General features: G+C 48.0%; 1 protein-coding gene across 7 annotated transcripts in view; it reads right to left on the bottom strand.

Annotated features, from left to right (window-relative positions):
- Positions 1 to 19,889, bottom strand: part of EXOC4 (exocyst complex component 4) — a 500,658-nt gene extending 480,769 nt beyond the window's left edge. For all 7 annotated transcript variants that reach the window (XM_064142739.1, XM_064142740.1, XM_064142743.1 and 4 more), the window contains exon 1: positions 19,795 to 19,889. In XM_064142739.1, the coding sequence (XP_063998809.1) occupies positions 19,795 to 19,880 (86 nt within the window). In that variant the 5' untranslated portion in view covers positions 19,881 to 19,889. The remainder of the gene's footprint in view (positions 1 to 19,794) is intronic.
- Between the last annotated feature and the right edge of the window lie 309 nt (positions 19,890 to 20,198).

Here is a 20,198-nt window from a genome sequence, read left to right as displayed (position 1 = left end):
TCTGCAGATCACAGCACTTTTCATCTCCACTTTCTAGTATCCAGCTCAAGTAACTAGCACAAGGACTTCTACAGCAGTCATGAAGCACTGTCATTCCACAGGACACCTGAAACCCCTTGATACACAGCTCATGAAGACAGGAATATGTGGTTTCCAAAGGTAAATACAGAAGAAATGTACTCACACTGATGAAATGCAACTGTTCTCTACCACTGTTGCAAGAGGCTCGAGCTTTCTAGAAAGATGAACAAACTTCACAGCTTCAAAAGCACACACTAAAGGAACAGCTCAGGTCTCTTCCAAAGTGTGTCTAAAACATAAGAAACAAACTAAAATATGGGAAATTTTATCTTTGCTTTTTCATTTTGAGTACATATCATAAAATCATAGACTCACAGAATCAACCAGGTTGGAAGAGACCTCCAAGATCACCCAGTCCAACCTAGCACCCAGCCCTTTCCAGGCATCTAGACCATGGCACTAAGTGTCTCATCCAAGCTTGGATTCAACACCTCCAGCCACAGTGACTCCACCACCTCCCTGGGCAGCCCATTCCAATGCCAATCACTCTCCCTGCCAACAACTTCTTCCTAATATCCAGCCTAGACCTCCCCTAGCACAACTTGAGACTGTGTCCCCTTGTTCTATTGCTGGTTGCCTGGCAGAAGGACCAACCCCACCTGGCTACACTGACCCAACTAGGACCAAAACCATGTTTGAACCTACTCTCACCTGTTGCTTTAAAGCAGCCATAATCACAGAACCACAACGGTTGGAAAAGGCCTTCAAGATGATCAAGTCCAAACACCTAACTCTACAAGGGCAACCACTATACCATATCCAGTTCAGACTGCAGCCATCAAAAAACCCAGAGCAAATCAAAACACTGGGAGAAAAGATTCCTGACTTATGGATGCACACCTATAAATGCCCAACACTGGATTTAGAAGCAGCTGGAAAACTCAGTCAAGTAATCAAAACTTGCCTTTCCTCCCAGGCCTCAGTCTCACCATTTTCCTCTGAGCAGCAAAATGAAAAGCTCCTCTCAGTAAAACACAAAGAAGCTCTGAGACATGCACACAGCACCTGAAGACAAGCCAGCATGTAACCCACATGGCCGAGAGGGCCAACAGCATCCTGCCTTGGATGAGCGATGCTGCGGCCAGCAGGACTAGGCAGAGATTGTCCTCCTGTACTCTGGCACTGGTGATGCCACACCACAGACACTGGCTGCAGTTTTGGGGCCTCCACTCCAAGGACATCGAGGTGCTGGAGCCTGCCCAGAGAAGGGTAACAAAGCTGGTGAAGGGTTTGGAGAACAGGTCTTGTGAGGAGAAGCTGAGGGAACTAAGAATGCTTAGCTTGGAGAACAGGTTGAGGGGAGACCTTCTTGCTCTCTACAGGTACCCAAAAGAAGGCTGGAGACAGGTGGGGGGGCAGTTTCTTCTCTCAGGTACTAAATGACGGGATGAGAGAAAACACCCTCAAGTCACACCAGGGAATGTTTAGGCTGGACACAAGGAATAATTTGCTCTCTAGAAGAGTTGTAAAACCCTGGTACAGGCTGCCTGGGGCAGTGGTGGAGTGCCCATCCCTGGAGGGTCTTTAAAAGCCATGTAGGCAGGGTTGTGCCAGGGGACATGGTCTAGAGGTGACCTGGCAGTGCTGGGTTAAAGGTTAGTCTTGATCTTGGAGGTCTTTTCCAAGCTTAATGACCATGAAAATGCAACACATTAGGCTGAGATAGAAGAAACTGTCTCTAAGGATCATTTAATCCATCGTTAGGAAAAACTAAGACCAGCAGACTCCCCACACACTATATAACAAGTTCCTCTCACACTATGGATGTAACCTTGGCTACTTCTTGTGTTTTGCCAAACTAATGTTTTTCATAGACCTAGCCAAGACATGCAGGTGCCTGAACTGCAGAATTACTACACCATCTCATCATCTCTGTACATTTACTCCTACGGTGTGATGCATTCATCTGAGCAGCAAGTATAAAAACACAAACACTCCAGCATTGAAACAACAGAAGAAAACCCAGGTAGATGTGAAAGGATGGAAAACAAGCCATAATTTCTTCATCAGCTAATATATTTCCTTCACTGCCACGAAGCAAAAGGACACAATGTTTACTAAGCTATTCAAAAGCAGCACTGTACCACATATCATGCAGCACAAGAGATAACTACAAGAGTAGAGAAGTGCTCCAGAGAGATGTCCAGCTGCAAAACTAAGAAGCAATTCACTTCCCCTCCTAGTGTGCTATTTTTGAGCTTCAAACACACTCCAGCCCCAGAAGGAGATTTAATATCATGGCTCCCAGCACCACAGAAAGCACAGAGCAGACTGATTAATCTTTATTCTGTGTAACACTCATGCTCCCACAAATGGGCACAGCTTAAATGCTCCAATAAACCACTCCAAAGTCAGCTGTGACGTCAATGAAATGCACAACAGGTTCTTCACTCAGTCCCTCTATCAACCACCTCAGAGCAAACTGAGACCAGCCACAAGGGCAGATACAAAGAAATGTTCTTCTTACCCTGGGACCTCCTGTGACATTACCACAATCCCAGCATGGTGGGGATTACAAGGGACATCTGGAGATCATTCAGTCTAACCCCTCTGCTAAAGCAGAGTCACCCAGAGGAGGTTGTTCAGGGCCACAACGTCCATGTGAGTTTGGAATCTCTCCAGAGAAGGAGACTCTGCAACCTCTCTGGGCCACCTTCTAGAGGGCTCCACCACCTACACAGCAAGTTAAGGTTCTCCTTATATTTAGGTGGAACTTCCTCTGTTTTGGTTTGTGGCCACTGTCCCTTGCCCTGTCAGTGGGCACTACTGAAAAGAATATAGCTCCATTCTCTTGACAACAAGCTTTCAGATATTGACCAGCATAGAGAGGATCCTCTCTTAGGCCGCTCTTCTCCAGGCTAAGCAGCACCAAGTCTCTCAGCTTCAATCCCCTCAGCATCTTTGTAGCCTCTGCCGACTCTCTCCTGCAGTTCCCTGTCTCTTTTCAACTGGGGAGCCCCAAACTAGACATAATACTCCAGATGTGTCCTCACTAAGGCAGAGGGGGGAAGAGAACCTCCCTTGAATCATAGAAACAAGCAGGTTGGAAGAGACCTCCAGGCTCATCCAGTCCAACCTAGCACCCAGCCCTGTCCAATCAACCAGACCATGGCACTAAGTGCCCCAGCCAGGCTTTGCTTCAACACTTCCAGGCACAGAGACTCCACCACCTCCCTGGGCAGCCCATTCCAATGCCAATCACTCTCTCTGCCAACAACTTCCTCCTAACATCCAGCCTAGACCTCCCCTGCCACAACTTCAGACTGTGTCCCCTTGTTCTGTTGCTGCTTGCCTGGCAGAAGAGACCAACCCCACATGGCTAAAACCTCCCTTCAGGTAGTTGTAGACAGCAATGAGCTCTGCCCTGAGCCTCCTCTTCTCCAGGCTGCACACCCCCAGCTCCCTCAGCCTCTCTTCACAGGGCTGTGCTCCAGGCCCCTCCCCAGCCTTGTTGCCCTCCTGAGGACACCTTTCAGCACCTCAACATCTCTCTTGAATTGAGGGGCCCAGAACTGGACACAGCACTCAAGGTGTGGCCTGAGCAGTGGTGAGTACAGGGGCAGAAGAACCTCCCTCATCCTACTGGCCACACTCTTGACTTCCTGGCCACACTGTTTAATGCTCACTGTTGGGAAAAGCTCCTGCAAAGCCAGCAACAGGCTGCTCGACAGTGGAGATTGTTACACCACATCCTGTCCTACCAGTGTAACTCTGTCTGAAGCACCAGAAAAGCAACTCTGTTTTCCCCTCCTTCCTTCCACAAGGGACAGTAACAGAAAAAAAGTCAGAAAGAAATACACGAATTTCAGCTCCAAACATGCAGAGTTCAAACCTGGTTTGTTCTACAAACATGTTTAATGCCCTTGCACTATACAAGCAGAGTCTTCTGAATCTCAATTCACAGTGTGATCCACATCACTCATGCTTCATCCAGCCGTACTTTGTCACTGCTTTGCCTTTATTAGAGTGTTTCTTCTACCAAACTCTTCATTCATTTTCCCTCTTGTGGCAAAAAGTAGTTAGCAACAACCTTTAAAAGCTACCCATTTACTGGCACCAATCACAAAATTACAGTTCCAGCAGGAATTAGATTTGAGACTCCAAACATTTCTGTTTACATGGAGAAGTCTCATATTTGCCCACACACTTTATCTCATCAAGGGCTTCAGTCTGGTTTCCCGGGGAAGATCAGCAATTTCTTCAGTCAGCTCCCTGTTATCATCCTACCTGCCCAATAAAATGCCAAGAAAATCAGATTAAGTGTCAATTTTAAAAGAAAACTGTTAACTTTAATGAACAATAAATGTTTCATTGCAACAAACGTGCTTTTTTTCTGATGCCTCCAGCTAGGCTGGGTAGATAGCTGCCTGCCTGTTTTACCTACCTTCAGGCCAGCCCTGTTAAGTATGATTACTGCTATGCTACAGATAGTAAATGGAGTCTTAATTATCCATTTCTTGACTGGAGGTTTGGTTTCACAGGGAGAACACTGCAGTAACAGTATGGGGGCATTGTGCTTCTGTAGAGTTTTTTATTAAACAGAATTGAAAGAAGAGATACTGGATAGAAAATGCAAACATGGGCTTAGAAAATTAATCATCAATCACTGCCTGCAGCACATTAGAAAGCTCTGACAGGAGAGGAGCATGCAAGACCCTGCTGCTTTTGACCACTGCTGTTCCACCTTGGTGGGCATCTTCTCAATGCTGATTAATACTGAAAGGTCAATTGTCCTAGATCATAGAAGCAACCAGGTTGAAAGAGACCTCCAAGATCATCCAGGCCAACCTAGCACCGAGCCCTAGCCAATCAACCAGACCATGGCACTAAGTGCCTCAGCCAGGCTTTGCTTCCACACCTCCAGGGATGGTGACTCCACCACCTCCCTGGGCAGCCCATTCCAATGCAAATCACTCTCTCTGCCAACAACTTCCTCCTAACAACCAGCCTGGACTTCCCCTGGCACAACCTGAGACTCTGTCCCCTTCTTTTGTTGCTGCTTGCCTGGCAGCAGAGCCCAACCCCACCTGGCCATAACCTCCCTTCAAGTAGTTGTAGACAGCAATGAGGTCAGCTCTGAGCCTCCACTTCTGTGGGCTGCACACCCCCAGCTCCCTCAGCCTCTCCTCACAGGGCTGTGCTTCAGGCCCCTCACCAGCTTCATTGCCCTTCTCTGGACACATTCCAGTACTTCAACATCTCTCTCGAATTGAGGAGCCCAGGACTGTCAAGAGGATGGGGACAGACTCTTTCCAGAGGTGCCCAGCAACAGAACAAGGGGCAGTGTGCACAAACTGGCAGGCAGAAGGTTTCACCTAAACATAAATAAACACCTCTTTCCTGTGAGGGTGTCGGAATCCTGAAGCAGGCTGCCCAAAGAGGTTGTGGAGTCTCCTCTAAACAGTTGCCAAGTCCAGCTGGACACAGTCCTGGGACATCCTGCTGTGGGTGAGCACGCTTCATCAGGGGGCTTGGACTAAAGATCCCCAGAGGTCCCTTCCAATTCCTACTGCTCAGTGATTCCATATCCCTGTAGAGCTCCTCTGTCTCCAGCCCACAATACCAGACACAGGCAAATATTCATGGTTGAAAGCAGAGTATTACACGATGCACAGGTGCAGCCTGGAAGTCCAGGAAGAATCTTCATTTACTTCTAGATCAGGTTTCTTTGAGCTTGCAATTCATCTGCCATCACTCAGCACCACTTATTCAAATGAAAACACTAATTAAAGACAGTAGGAAACACCAACAAAACCAAAAAAAAGGTAAGCAGATCAAATTTAAATGTTTCTCATCAGATCAGGAAAATCAACATTTTAGTGGAGCGCAATTGAACCCAGTGCTGAATCACTGGGGGGGGATCAAACAAAGCTCCAAGTTGAGCAGAAATCCACAGCAAACTCCCTGCCACCTGTCTGCCATTTTCTGCATCACATTGCTGTCTACAAAAACCTGCAGGGAGGCTGCAGCCAGGTGGGGTTGGGCTCTTCTGCCAGGCAAGCAGCGACAGAAGAAGGGGACACAGTCCCAAGCTGTGCCAGGGGAGGTCTAGGCTGGATGTTAAGAGGAAGTTGTTGGCAGAGAGAGTGATTGGCACTGGAATGGGCTGTCCAGGGAGTTGCCTTCCCTGGAGGTGTTCAAGACAAGCCTGTCTGAGGCACTTAGTGCCATGGTCTGGTTGGATGGCCAGGGCTGGGTGCTAGGTTGGGCTGGATGATCTTGGAGGTCTCTTCCAAGCTGGTTGATTCTATGATTCTAAGACAAGGTGATCAGCCTGGAGAAGAGATGGTATAGTGTCATTTCAGGATCTGAAAGGAACCAACAGGAAGGCTGGGGAGGGACTGCTTAGAAGGACTTGTGGTGTGTGCTAGTTTGATAGTGATAGACCAAGGGACAGTGGTTTGAAACTGGATCAGGGTAGACTTAGGTTGGACATTAGGAAGCAGTTCTTCACAATGAGAGTGGTGAAATGCTAGAATAGGTTGCTCAAGATTGTGTTTGAGGACCCACCCCTGGATATGTTCAAGATCAAACCTGATGTGGCCCCAGGCAGCCTGACCTAGTTGGAGGTCTTCCCATTCACTGTAGTGTTGGTTGGACAAGATGACCTTTGATGGTCTCTTCCAACTCATTGCCATCTCTGTGTCTGTGAGAACTGGAGGTCCAACATATCAGTACTATAAAAGCACTCCTGAATATGTTTTTACAACCTTATCATATACATACTTGTTTCACTTGAGGCAGTAAGATAAATAATGCAGCACTAAAACTCCCCTTCAGGGTGGAAAGATTGAAGAAAAGGAGTTAGCTTGTTTATTTAGTTTCCATTTCACTCCACCAAACACAAAGCAGAATAAAACAAGCTTCTGCAAAGCACAGGGAAAATAAAATCAAAGCAGGGCCTTAGCAAACACAGACAATTTTTTGTCCAGCAAAGGATTTGTGGAGTTAAATGAAGAAAGCAGTTGCTAGAAGCAACAAATAATCATTTAAGCAGAGCACTGTGGATGTCTAGAAAGACCTATCTCCTCCCTGCAGGAAACCTCTGCAATGTGCCAAGGAGACTTCAGCATTAAAAAGGAAAGAAACAAAGCAGAGGAAAAAGAAACCTATTAGAATCCTGTTACTTTTCATAAGGCATCTCTTGGTGATGACCATGGTCATGCCCCCACTACAGTGTTTACTTTCTTACTGTGGTTTAAATCCTTGTTATCGTTACTAGACGTAGTGCACAAACATATAAAGGGCAACCATAGAGCTACCCCATCAAGAGACACCACTCAGACCAACAGCAGGGGCTCCTTGTGGGAGGAAATCTAACAGATGAGAAACAGTAACAGGTGAATAAAGGATAAGAGGTCTGGATGCAAAGAGAACAAAATAACCAAGATGAGAGAGAGCAGCTGTCCACATCCCAGCTGTCCAACAGAAGCAGCCATAACCAAGCAGTTACTCAGACATCATGAAGTTCTAAGTTATCACAGCAGATGCAGCCATGACTTTGAAATGACAGTTGTTAGGAGGATCAACTGTTGACTTCACAGATAAACTGAAGATGCTCTGCAAGAATAAACACCGTAGGATAAAATGTATTTAATTGTTGCTATCTTTTCACAGAATCCCAGCTTGGGGGCAGTTGGAAGGGACCTCTGGAAATTATCTAGTCCAACCTCCACCTGCTAAAGCAGGGTCACCCACGGCAGATGGAGATTCTCCAGAGTAGGAGATTCCACAACATCTCTGGGCATCCTGCTCCAGTGCTCCATTAACACTCCAAGTAAAGCAAGTTTTTCCTTAAGTTCAAGTAAAACCTCCTGTGCTCTATTTTCTCCCTGTTGCCTCTTGTCCTATCTCTGACCAGAAGAGATTGTGTCCCCTTGTTCTGCCACTGGGTGCCTGGAAAAAGAGACCAACCCCACCTGGCTACAGCCTCGCTTCAGGCTCTGCCCTGAGCCTCCTCTGCTGCAGGCTGCACCCCCCCAGCTCCCTCAGCCTCTCCTCACAGGGCTCTGCTCCAGGCCCCTCACAGCTTTGTCGCCCTCCTGTGGACACCTTCCAGTACTGCAACATCTCTCTTGAATCGAGGGGCCCAGAACTGGACACAGCACTCAAGGTGTGGCCTGAGCAGTGCTGAGCACAGGGTCAGAAGAACCTCCCTTGTCCTACTGACCACACTGCTCCTGATGCAGGCCAGGATGCCATTGGCCTTCTGGGCCCTGTAGGCACACTGCAGGCTCATGTTCAGTCAGCTGTCAGCCAGGTCCCTCTCTGTCTCCAGCCTGTAGCGCTGCATGGGACTGTTGTGGCCAAAGTGCAGACCCAGCACTTGGACTTGTTAAAACTCATGGTGTTGGACTGTGCCCAGGCTGTGATGCAGCCTGGCCAGCTCCCTCTGCAGAGCTCTCCTGCCCTCAGAACAGATCAACACATGCTCCCAGCTAGCTGTCATCTGCAAACTTACTGATGGTGGACTCAACCCCCTCATCCAGATCATCCATGAAGATATTAAACAGGACTGGGCCCAGCAATAATCCCTGGGACACACCACTGTTGACAACTGCCAAGTGCATGTGGCTCCAGATATTTATATGCACTGAGAAGAGCACTGAGTCCTCTCTTTTCCAGGCTAAAGAACCCCAGGTCTCTCTGCTGCTACTTGAAATGCTTGAGTCCCTAGGTTGTCCTTGTGGCTCTCTGTTTCATCATAGAATCAAGCAGGTTGGAAGAGACCTCCAAGATCATCCAGGCCAACCTAGCACCCAGCCCTAGACAGTCATCTAGACCATGGCACTGAGTGCCTCATCTAGTCTTTTCCTGAACACCTCCAGGCACAGAGACTCCACCACCTCCCTGGGCAGCCCATTCCAGTGCCAATCACTGTCTCTGACAACAACTTCCTCCTAACATCCAGCCTAGACCTCCCCTGCCACATCTTCAGACTGTGTCCCCTTCTTCTGTTGCTGGTTGCCTGGCAGAAGAGACCAACCCCACCTGGCTACAGCCTCCCTTCAGGTAGTTGTAGGTAGCAATGAGGTCTGCCCTGAGCCTCCTCTGCGGCAGGCTGCACACCCCCAGCTCCCTCAGCCTCTCCTCATAGGGTTTGTGTTCCAGGCCCTTCACCAGCTTTGTTGCCCTTCTCTGGACACCTTCTAGCACCTCAACATGTCTCTTGAATTGAGGGGCCCAGAACTGGACACAGTACTCAAGATGTGGCCTGACCAGCTTGGCTCCCTCCAGCTATTTCCTGTCTTTATGGACCTTAGGAGCCAAGAATTGGACACAATACTCCAAGTACATACATCAGGCTATGGCCAGAAGAGCATATTGCTACCTTCCCTAAAAGGTGTCCAGAGAAAGAGAACCTTACACAATAAGTTGATCCTGACCATTTCAAGGACTGGGCTTCATCCTGGGAAAGTGAAGCAATACCCAAGACCAAACAGCCTTTTTGAATATGTTTCCTGGAGGGACCTTACTTTTCTAGAAGCCTCTGAGTTAAACAGAATGAAATACAGAGAGAAGGAAATGCAACCAATGCAAGCCTGGTTTTCAGAAAGGACCAGATTTGGTGGGGTTTTTTGGTTGGCTGATTGGTTTGTTGGGTTTTGTGGGGAGTTTCTTCGTCTTTTGTGTGTGGTTGGGTATGGGGTTTTGTTTATTTGTTTGGTTTTTCAGTGTGTTTGTTCATCTGTGCATGTTTGGGGTTTGTATCTTTGTTTCTTACCCTAATCTTTCTTTGTATGTGTGTTAAAAAATCCTGTACAGGAAAAAAAAGCCTGTCTAGAGCAGTTCAGCAAATATTGATCCTTCTGACTTGCCATCCCATCCTGTGAGACCTTACAAGCAGCTACATTTCAGCAGAGCACAAGGAGATGCTTTTGTGGAGGCCCCTGGGACAAGAATGACTGCACTTGAGGAAAATGCCTACACTGCTCTTCACAGTTCCAGAGGTTCATAAAACTGAAAGGACTTATTTGACTTTTATAATTGAAAAGTGATGTCTTCAAGACAAGTCCCAAATGGGGTGATCTACAGCTTCCAGCACTGTTTAACCTCAAAGTATCTAAAGTGATAATACACATTTTGAAACCTCTGTGGAGTCTCACTGAAACCATTGTAAAAAGATGCTTCTGTAGGAAACAAGGCCAGGAGGAAAAAGAAATACACATGAGCCAGCAGGTATTTAAAAACCTAACTGGGGAGCAGCATGTTGAATGCTTTCTCATTGCTTTCATAGGTTAGTTGATGGCTCATATGAAATTTTGAATCTGGGGAATGATACAATCAAGCAGGATGGAAGAGACCTCCAAGCTCATCCAGTCCAACCTAGCACCCAGCCCTAGCCAGTCAACCAGACCATGGCACTAAGTGCCCCAGCCAGGCTTGGCTTCAACACCTCCAGGCACAGAGACGCCACCACCTCCCTGGGCAGCCCATTCCAATGCCAATCACTCTCTCTGACAACAACTTCCTAACAATATCCAGCCTAGACCTGCCCTGCCACAACTCCAGACTGTGTCTCCTTGTTCTGTTGCTGCTTGTCTGACAGAAGAGCACAACCCCACCTGGCTACAGCCTCCCTTCAAGTAGTTGTAGACAGCAATGAGGTCTGCCCTGAGCCTCCTCTGCTGCAGGCTGCACACCCCCAGCTCCCTCAGCCTCTCCTCACAGGGCTGAGCTCCAGGCCCAGCTTCCTTGCCCTTCTCCAAACACCTTCCAGCACCTCAACATCTCTCTTGAATGGAGGAGCCGAGAACTGGACACAGCACTCAAGGTGTGGCCTGAGCAGTGCTGAGTACAGGGGCAGAATAGCTTCCCTTATCCTACTGGCCACACTGCTCCTGAGCCAGCCCAGGATGCCATTGGCTCTGCTGCCCACCTGGGCACTGTTGCCTTCAGTGTCTTCAACTCCTCTCTCCCAGCACCCCCAGATCCCTCTCTGCCTGGCTGCTCTCAGTCACTCTGTCCCCAGCCTGTAGTGCTACTTCGGGCGGTTTTGGCCTAAGTGTAGAACCCTGCACTTGGCCTTGTTACATCTAAGCCCATTGGCCACTGCCACTGGAAATTAGAACATTCAAGAGACAAACACTCCCTTCATAGAGACGAGGTGCTACAAAGAAGGTGCTCCAACATTGCAGCAGACAAATCAATAGACACAGGAAAGAGAGGAATCATTCTAAACTATTAAATTTTAAAGGCTCTTTCCTCTAAAAATAAATAAATAAATCATTAGTCCAGCAAATTCCATCCTCACCAAGGAGAATACACTCACCAAGGAGAGGACTCAGCCTCCAGAGGAGCACATCTCCACTGTACAAACAAAGAAATAACTCTCTCCTTGACTGTAAGAAAATGCAGAACCCAGTCTGTTCAGAATGCTGTTAAACATACAAAGCAAACAGAGCCTTACAAAACATCTTCTTCCTCTCCTTACATTTCATTAATCCTTCACATCCCTTACACAGTTGGTTAGGGCAATTCAACAGAAGTTAATGATCTTTTATTGCTGAGAACTCACAGTTCAGTACGATGGCAACAGTAAAGATGTTGAGCAGCCTACAGCCACCTAAATGACTATCCTCAGGAAATTCTTTCTTTGTTTAAATTAACCAACAGTTAATCAACCTTTAATCAGATCCTGGCCTGGATCAGGAGCAGTGTGGCCAGTAGGATAAGGGAACCTATTCTGCCCCTGTACTCAGCACTGCTCAGGCCACACCTTGAGTGCTGTGTCCAGTTCTGGGCTCCTCAATTCAAGAGAGATGTTGAGGTGCTGGAAGGTGTTCAGAGAAGGGCAATGAATCTGGTGAGGGGCCTGGAGCACAGCCCTGTGAGGAGAGGCTGAGGGAGCTGGGGGGGTGCAGCCTGCAGCAGAGGAGGCTCAGGGCAGACCTCATTGCTGTCTACAACTCCCTGAAGGGAGGCTGTAGCCAGGTGGGGTTGGGCTCTTCTGCCAGGCAAGCAGCAACAGAACAAGGGGACACAGTCTCAAGTTGTGCCAGGGGAAATATAGGTTGGATGTTAGGAGGAAGTTGTTGGCAGAGAGAGTGATTGGCATTGGAATGGGCTGCCCAGGGAGGTGGTGGAGTCACTGTCCCTGGAGGTGTTCAAGAAAAGCCTGGCTGAGGCACTTGGCGCCATGATCTAGTTGCTTGGCTAGGGCTGGGTGCTAAGGTTGGACTGGATGAAATTGGAGGTCTCTTCCCACCTAGTTGATTCTATGAGGAACAAGTTATTTACTGTGAAGGTGGAGGCACTGAGGCCCAGAGCAGTAGTGAATGCCCTCTCCCTGCAAGTGTTGAAGTCCAGGCTGTATGGGTGCTTTGAGCAACCTGGTCTAGCAGGAACTGTCCCTGCCCACAGCAAGCATTGGAACTAAATGATCTTTAAGGTCCCATCCAATCCAAACCATTCTATGATTCTAAAATCATTTCAGGAGACTTTATCTTTTAAAACCACACTCTGCCATGTATAATTCATTCCCAATGAATTGCTGAGCTGCTTATAGAAGAACAACTACCTTTATAACGTTGCAAAACACCACTAAGCCATAAAAACAGTTTTGAAGAGACCATTACAGTACACACAGATCAGAATAACTCTGCTTTATCCCTTGTAGCAGCTATTTCCCACGTGTAATAACGAGGCCAACAGCAATACATCTGTCTTTCTCACTCCACATCACAAACTAGAATTTCAGTTCTATTGCTTCAGACAGAAAGAGAAGAGCAAATGCCAGGTCATTAGTAAGAATCCATTTAACAAAGTTCACTGCAAATGTAATGAAAATAATGCCCTCCCCCCCCCCCAAAAAAAAAAGGCATTAAAAAGAATTTCACCTATGAAAAAAAATAATATATGGTCAAGAGGGGTTTTTTTAATGCCTGTAATTTCAGGTTCTGCAGAGATGAAAGTAAGAAGTGTACTACATCTTGCCTCTCTTCTTCTCCTTGACATCTGTCGTATGAGCCTGCCTGTGGGAAAGCTCTGCACAGATTTCAAGGAGGTCTTCCAGAGTCACTGCTGAAGTTTGTTTTCTCCCAATTAAAGCAGCTATTAAAGGCCAGTTTTAAGAAAAACAGCAACCTTTAATTGGAAAGCAAAACACCTCACACTAAATAAAAGGCAGACACATTCACCAATTAAAAATCTGACACCATTGCTTAAATAAAAAGTATAACAACAACAACAATAAAAAGATATTTGCTAAATGCCAGGCTGCTTGTTCCAGAGCACAAAAGCTGCTTCAGCCAGCTCCCAACAAAACAAAAGGTTAAGAAAAATCAATATACATACATGTGTCTGTCCTCTGAAGGACACCAAAAAAAATACGCCCCCAATGTGCTAGTTGGAAGCTAAGTAGAATGTTTTGGTGAGAAGAACCAGATTACAGGCTGTGAAAGGAAAACAGTGGTGATGTCTGCTTCACTCATAGGCTTGCTGAGATGTATAAGAGTAGAAGTACAACATAGATAAGGGAGTCTCTCACTTGGGCTGCTGGATGAGCTGCATCTTCTAACCTCAGCCTCCATTTCTTCTCTAATCCACTTGGCTTCCTAACTCCCCTGGCTGAACCTCATTCTCCCTTGGTCTGGGGTAAGGTTGAGAGGGGTAGGGGGAAGGTTAAAGGGAGGTTGAGAGCCCCTCCTGGGGACTCAGGTTTCTGGAAGGGCTGTTGTGTTTCTCTATTACCTTTTCCCTTGTCTATTTCTGTCTATAACTGTATACACCATAAATATCTGCTTGTATATTGTGCCAGCTGTAAATACAAGCTTCATTCATATTTCCAGAGTAGGCTGAGTCTAGTCTGGGCGATTTCTAAAGTGTGGTGGGGCAGGGAACACACAAACCATCACACCCAACTTGTCCTCCAACAGATGAGCAAAATTTTCTCCATTCTCTGCACTTCCCTGCCAATATTTTGAAGGGGACCTACAGGAAAGCTGGAGAGGGACTTTTTAGCTGGAGTGACAGGATGAGAGGTGGAGGCTTCAAGCTGGAAGAAGCCTGATTTAGATTAGACATCAGAAAGACATGCTTCACCACGTGAGGCACCAGAACAGGCTGTACAAGTTGTGCTAGTGTTCAAAGCAGGTTAGATGAGGCTTCGAGCACCTATTCTAGTAGAGGGCATCCCTGCCCATGTCAGGGAGGTTCAACTGAATGACTTTTAAGATCCCTTCCAACCCAAACCACTCTGATTCTTTCAAAAAGAACTGCCAAAGCTCATGTAACCAGCACTGGACTTCTGTAACAAAAGCTCTTGGTCTTCACTGGCAATATTTTGTCCTTACAAAGTACCTCTTAAAAAACCTGCAGGTTCCCTCTCCAACATGAATGATTCAAGACACTTTGAAAGCATGCATGTGCTGAAGTGTGAGTGCAAGTCCTGAGCTTTCAACTGCCCAGCAGAAGCATGGAACAGAAGCTGTGGAGTTCTGACATCCAATATCCTATTCCAGTGTGCTAGTTTGAAGCTAGCTAGAATGTTTTGATGAGAACTAGATTACAGGCTGTGAAAGGAAAATAAAGGTTATGTCTACTTCACTCAGAGGCTTGCTGAGAGATGCAAGAAGAATCCAAACATAGGTAAGGCACTCCTCCGGCTGGGGAGCTCCGAGCTGCATCTCTCTCTCTGATCTCAACCTCTGTTTCTCTCACTAATCCACTTTGCTTCCTAACCCCCTGGCCAAACCTCCATTCTTCCTTGGGACTGAGGTAATGTAGAGAGGGGTAGGGGGAAGGTGGAAGGGCAGTTGGGAGCCCCTCCTGGGGACTCAGGTTTCTGGGAGGGCTGTTGTGTTTCTGTATTACCATTTACCTTGTCTATTTCTGTCTATAACTGTATATACTGTAAATATCTGCTTGTATTTTGTGCTAGCTGTAAATACAAGCTTCATTCAATTTCCAGAGCCAGCTGAGTCTAGTCTGGGTGATTTTCAAAGTCTGGGGGGGTGGGTAACACTCAAATAATCACATCCAGAATCCACAATCTTACAGACATCAGCACCCCATGTGTTGGCAGCCAGAACTCACCTCTTCGGGCCACAAAAACTTAGCAAGGTTATCATCACCCAACAGATCCTGGGTCAGCTCAAACATCAGCATTTTATCTTCAGTTTAGTGCTCTACTGAGCAGCACATAATTTCCCACCTAGGAAACAACATCTTCCAAATCAGTCCATACTTGGGGCTGCCTTCATTATCTGTTCTCAGAAACAATCAGCAAAGCAAGGTCGATTCCATCAGTACAGGAACTCTCCTACAGGAAGCAACTCCCAAAGAACAAATGTGTTCTCCAGCACAACAGGAAAAAGTGACACTTCAGCAAGAGAAAAGAGACCAGGAGCAGAATGGTGTTTCCTGCTAGGTCTTCCTACCTCTCAGTCTTCTGCATTCAGAGCTGCTGAAGACTAAGGATGACTCAAAATTTCCAAGCTATACCAAGATCACAATGAGCAGTGATAGAAACCTACACTGATACAATGACAGGCATATACTTAACTTCCTGATGCAGCAGCATCCTGATTTTAGACCAGAGCCCACTCATGTCCTATCACTCTTCCTTCAAAGGAGGAGGAACTGACCCATCCCATTACAACCACCTTTCAAGCAGCTGTAGAGAGAGGTATCCCCACAGCCTCCTTTTTTCCAGGCTGAACAATCCATTTCCTTGGCTGCTCATCACAAGACTTGTGTTCTAGATGCCTCAGCAGCTTTGCTGCCATTCTCTGGACACATTCCAGCACCTCAGTGTTCTTCTTGGAGTAGAGGGCCCAAAACTGAACACAGCATTTGAGGTGTGACCTCACCAGAGCTGACTACAGAGGGAGGATCCCTGTCCTAGACCTGCTGGCCAGCCTCTCTGATCCACACCAGGATGCAGATGGCCTTCCTGGCCACCAAGGCACACTGCCCAGAAAACTTCAAGTCTAACACTGACAAAAAGTAAATTAATTAGGTGTCTTGCAAAAGCAAACTATTGAGCTTGAGTAAATAACAGAAACTATCCTTCCATTAAGAAAACAATTTGTATTTACAAAAGGTCTCTCAGATTTCAAAGCATTTCATAGACAATCACAGCAAACAGACTTTGCAGGCCTAAACAAGGTTTCTGTTTGAAAGACAGAACCAAGTACAACACCACAACACTTGAGGAAGCTCCGTTGGTTTTGTTTACAGCAGAAGAACACAGCCAAAGTTTTGCTACTTTTCATACTCCATTTCCTTTTATGAGCCTTTCATGCAGTAACAAGAGAGAAATAAATAACCAGGGAAATGTGAGTGCAAAACCACAAGGATTGCTAAAAGACTCCACACATAAATGTTTTGGAAATAAAACTATCAAGGAAAGAAAACTTAGCTACATTTCAAACTAAGAGCTCACTGTTAACATTTCAAGACTTTTTTTTTCTGAAGCTGGGTAAAATTGCCAGGAAGATACATTTAACCCACCCAGCTCTTCAGCTGTTTGCAAGGGTAATTTCTGAGCACACAAGGAGCTAAAACACAGAATCATAGAGTCAACTAGGTTGGAAGAGATCTCCAAGCTCAGCCAGTCCAACCTAGCACCCAGCCCTGGCCAGTCATCTAGACCATGGCACTAAGTGCCCCAGCCAGGCTTGGCTTCAACACCTCCAGCCACAGAGACTCCACCACCTCCCTGGGCAGCCCATTCCAATGCCAACCACTCTCTCTGACAACAACTTCCTCCTGACATCCAGCCTAGACCTACCCTGCCACAACTCCAGACTGTGTCCCCTTGTTCTGTTGCTGCTTGCCTGGCAGAAGAGCCCAACCCCATCTGGCTACAGCCTCCCCGCAGGGAGTTGTAGACAGCAATGAGGTCAGCCCTGAGCCTCCTCTTCAGCAGGCTGCACACCCCCAGCTCCCTCAGCCTCTCCTCACAGGGCTCTGCTCCAGGCCTCCACCAGCTTCCTTGCCCTTCCCTGAACACCTTCCAGCACCTCAACATCTCTCTGCAATGGAGGAGCCCAGAACTGGACACAGTACTCAAGTTGTGGTCTGACCACTGCTGAGTACAGGGGCAGAATAACCTCCCTTGTCCTACTGGCCACACTGCTCCTGAGCCAGGCCAGGATGCCATTGGCTCTCTTGGCCACCTGGGCACACTGCTGGGTCATCTTCAACTACTATCTACCAGTAGCCCCAGGTGCCTTTCTTCCTGGCTGCTCTCCAGCCACTCTGTCCCCAGTCTGTAGTGCTGCTTGGGGTTGTTGTGGCCAAATTCCAGACTTACTCAAAGAGAGACCCAAAAGGAGAGCCTTAAAATACCTCTTGGAAACTACAAGAAACACAAAACACAGAAAAACAAAAGAAACCACATGACAACAAGGAAATGTTGCAGGAATAGATGCCCTTATAGTACTTATTTTTCCATTCTCTACTAATTGCTAAATTTAGTTTCTCTGACTACAAGTTGCCATGTTTGCCTCTCAAACTTACTCAAATCTGAGGTTGATAAAGAAACACTTAACACAACACACTGTGAATTCACACTATTGAGCCTTATCCCAAACAGAAGTGCCTAGGAAAAACCTCAACATCCAGGTGAGAAGTTTGCATTTCTTTTAGGTTTCCATAGAGAGTCATTTCTTCATTTTTCAAACAGTCTATGTGAACTCATCAACAATTGCACCCATGAGCCTGGAAAAGAAGCTGGCATGAAAGTCACCCATTTTAATAGTCATGTACTTGGGGACTCGCTTCCCATCCTCTCACCTTTTCAACATTTGATATACACAGAACAAAAGGCTACTTAATTAGACCACTATCACATCACATTTACATGAGGTCATACCAGTGTCTGCCTTTCCCCATCTCCATACATATATACATGCAACTCCAACCTAAAATCATAGAGTGGTTTAGGTTGGACGGGACCTTAAAGCTCATCCAGTTCCAAACCCCTGTCGTAGGCAGGGACACCTCCCACCAGAACAGGTTGCTCAAGGCCTCATTCAACCTGGCCTTGAACACCTCCAGGGAGGGAGTAGCCACAACCTCCCTGGGCAACCTGTGCCAGTGTCTCGCCACCCTCACTGCAAAGAACCCTTTCCTGACATCTACTTTGCATCTCCCCTCTGCCAGTTTAAACCCATTCTCCCTTGTCCTGTCATTACAAGACCTTGTCAATAGTCCTTCCCCAGCCTTCCTGTAAGTCCCCTTCAGACACTGTAAAGGTCTCCTCCAAGCCTTCTCTTCTCCAGGCTGCAGAGCCCCAACTCTAGTAGCCTGTCCTCATAGCAGAGCTGCTCCAGCCCTCTGATCACCTCTGCTGCCCTCCTCTAGACTCACTCCCACTCCATGTCCTTCTTGTGTTGGGGGCTCCAGAACTGCACACAGTACTCCAGGTGGGGTCTGATGAGAGCCTGTGTTTAAAACACTTTTCCTTATACAACTAATGAACCCCACAGACTTGAACTGGAAAAATGAGGCCCCAGAGTCTGCAGTAAGCATCACCTCTCATTCATTGTTCACTGTGATTCTTTATTACTTATTACCACCTAACTCCAAGAAGGCAGCCAGGACCTAGCAAAGGCTGAGCAGTTCTGTGAAGCAGCTCTCTTTTCACAACCACCACCTAGCTCAAGTTTTGCCAAGATCTAAAAGATGAGTTTGCAGAGTTATGAAGCAGAAGAGAACTTTGGCCTCAACATTATCCTTCACAGAGGATCTTAAACTCACAACATGGATCTTAAAAACCCCAACTCGCCTTAGATACAGAACTATTGTTAGAGTAACCTTGCCAGAGTCACAGAATGACTAATTTCTGGCACAGAATTCAGCTGAAAGAAGAGTCTGAAAGTTCATTACAGCTCACAATATTACACTGCTCTGTCTGCTTGCTGCCCCCACTCCCTTTAGCGGATGTGCATAAAGCCAACACTTAAAAGCTTCAGTGTGGAAAATCACCTGGTTATAAGCAGCATAAAAGTAACTTAAAAGCACCAGAAAGCAGCACAGAGGGAAACCAGTGAAGGGAGTTGAGGCTGCCCTTGCTTGTCTCCAAGCATATCCAAGAATCACCCTCGAGCAGATGAGCAGTTTGGGAACAAGGGCTGACCAAAATCAATCGTCTAAGCACGACTGGACCCCACTGCTTGCTTTCCATCCCACACAGGAAGCTGAGAAGCTGCCCTTTTCCTTCTACCACATTCTCAGACAGGTTGGAACCTGCACAGGGGATGTCCCAGTCCTACAGCTTTCTCACCAGCCTTCTACCCTGCGCTGCTTCGCTGGCTGGGGATCAGCTACGGACTCTGCAGCAGGAGAGAGATGGTTCTCGACCCTCCTCACACGGCACTGAGTGCTCAGTGACGGCCTCAGCCCTGTGATCCTGGGCTAAAGCGCTCTAAGTGGAACAAAAGCGAGTGAAACAGACAGGGCCTGAGGAGGGTAGCACAGCCCTGAGAAGACCTGCTCCAGCACCTGAGCCTCCCCGCCAGGGTCCCGGCAGAACCCGAACCTCTGGAGGCCCGGTCCGGAAACGTCCCTGCAAAGCCCAGCTGTGCAGGCAGCGCCCAGGAGAGGCCCTGCGCGCAGGCCGGGAGGCTGCGGAGCGGGGCCGGGAGGCTGCGGAGCGGGGCCGGGAGGCTGCGGAGCGGGGCCGGGAGGCTGCGGAGCGGGGCCGGGAGGCTGCGGAGCGGGGCCGGGAGGCTGCGGAGCGGGGCAGGGCCGCGCCGCCCCTACCTGATCACAGAGATGAGCAGCCCCGAGGGGTCCTTGCTCCTGCCCATGGTGCTCCGATAGCGACCCGCAGCCTCGCCCGCCGCCATCTTGCACCCCCCGCAGCCGGCGCGCCGCAGCCAATCAGAAGAGAGAGGGCGGGGCGGTGAGGGTCTGTGAGCCAATAGCGGGGAGGGGGCGGGGCGCTGCGGCTGGACGCCGTGCTGCCCGTGGCGGCGCCGCGGCGCGGTCTGGGAGCGGTAGTTCTAATGCAGGCGGCTCGGAGCTGCCGAGAGCCGCCGGCAGAAACACGCTCCCTCCTTCGACAGCTGCTTGCAGCTGCCCGAGAGCCGCCGGCAGAAACACGCTCCCTCCTTCGACAGCTGCTTGCAGCTGACCTAGAGAAATTACAGACCAGACAGCACAGA

The sequence above is a fragment of the Pogoniulus pusillus genome, chromosome 4 (assembly GCF_015220805.1).
Source record: "Pogoniulus pusillus isolate bPogPus1 chromosome 4, bPogPus1.pri, whole genome shotgun sequence".
Classification (NCBI taxonomy): domain Eukaryota; kingdom Metazoa; phylum Chordata; class Aves; order Piciformes; family Lybiidae; genus Pogoniulus; species Pogoniulus pusillus.
This window is presented reverse-complemented; position numbering and strand designations above follow the sequence as displayed.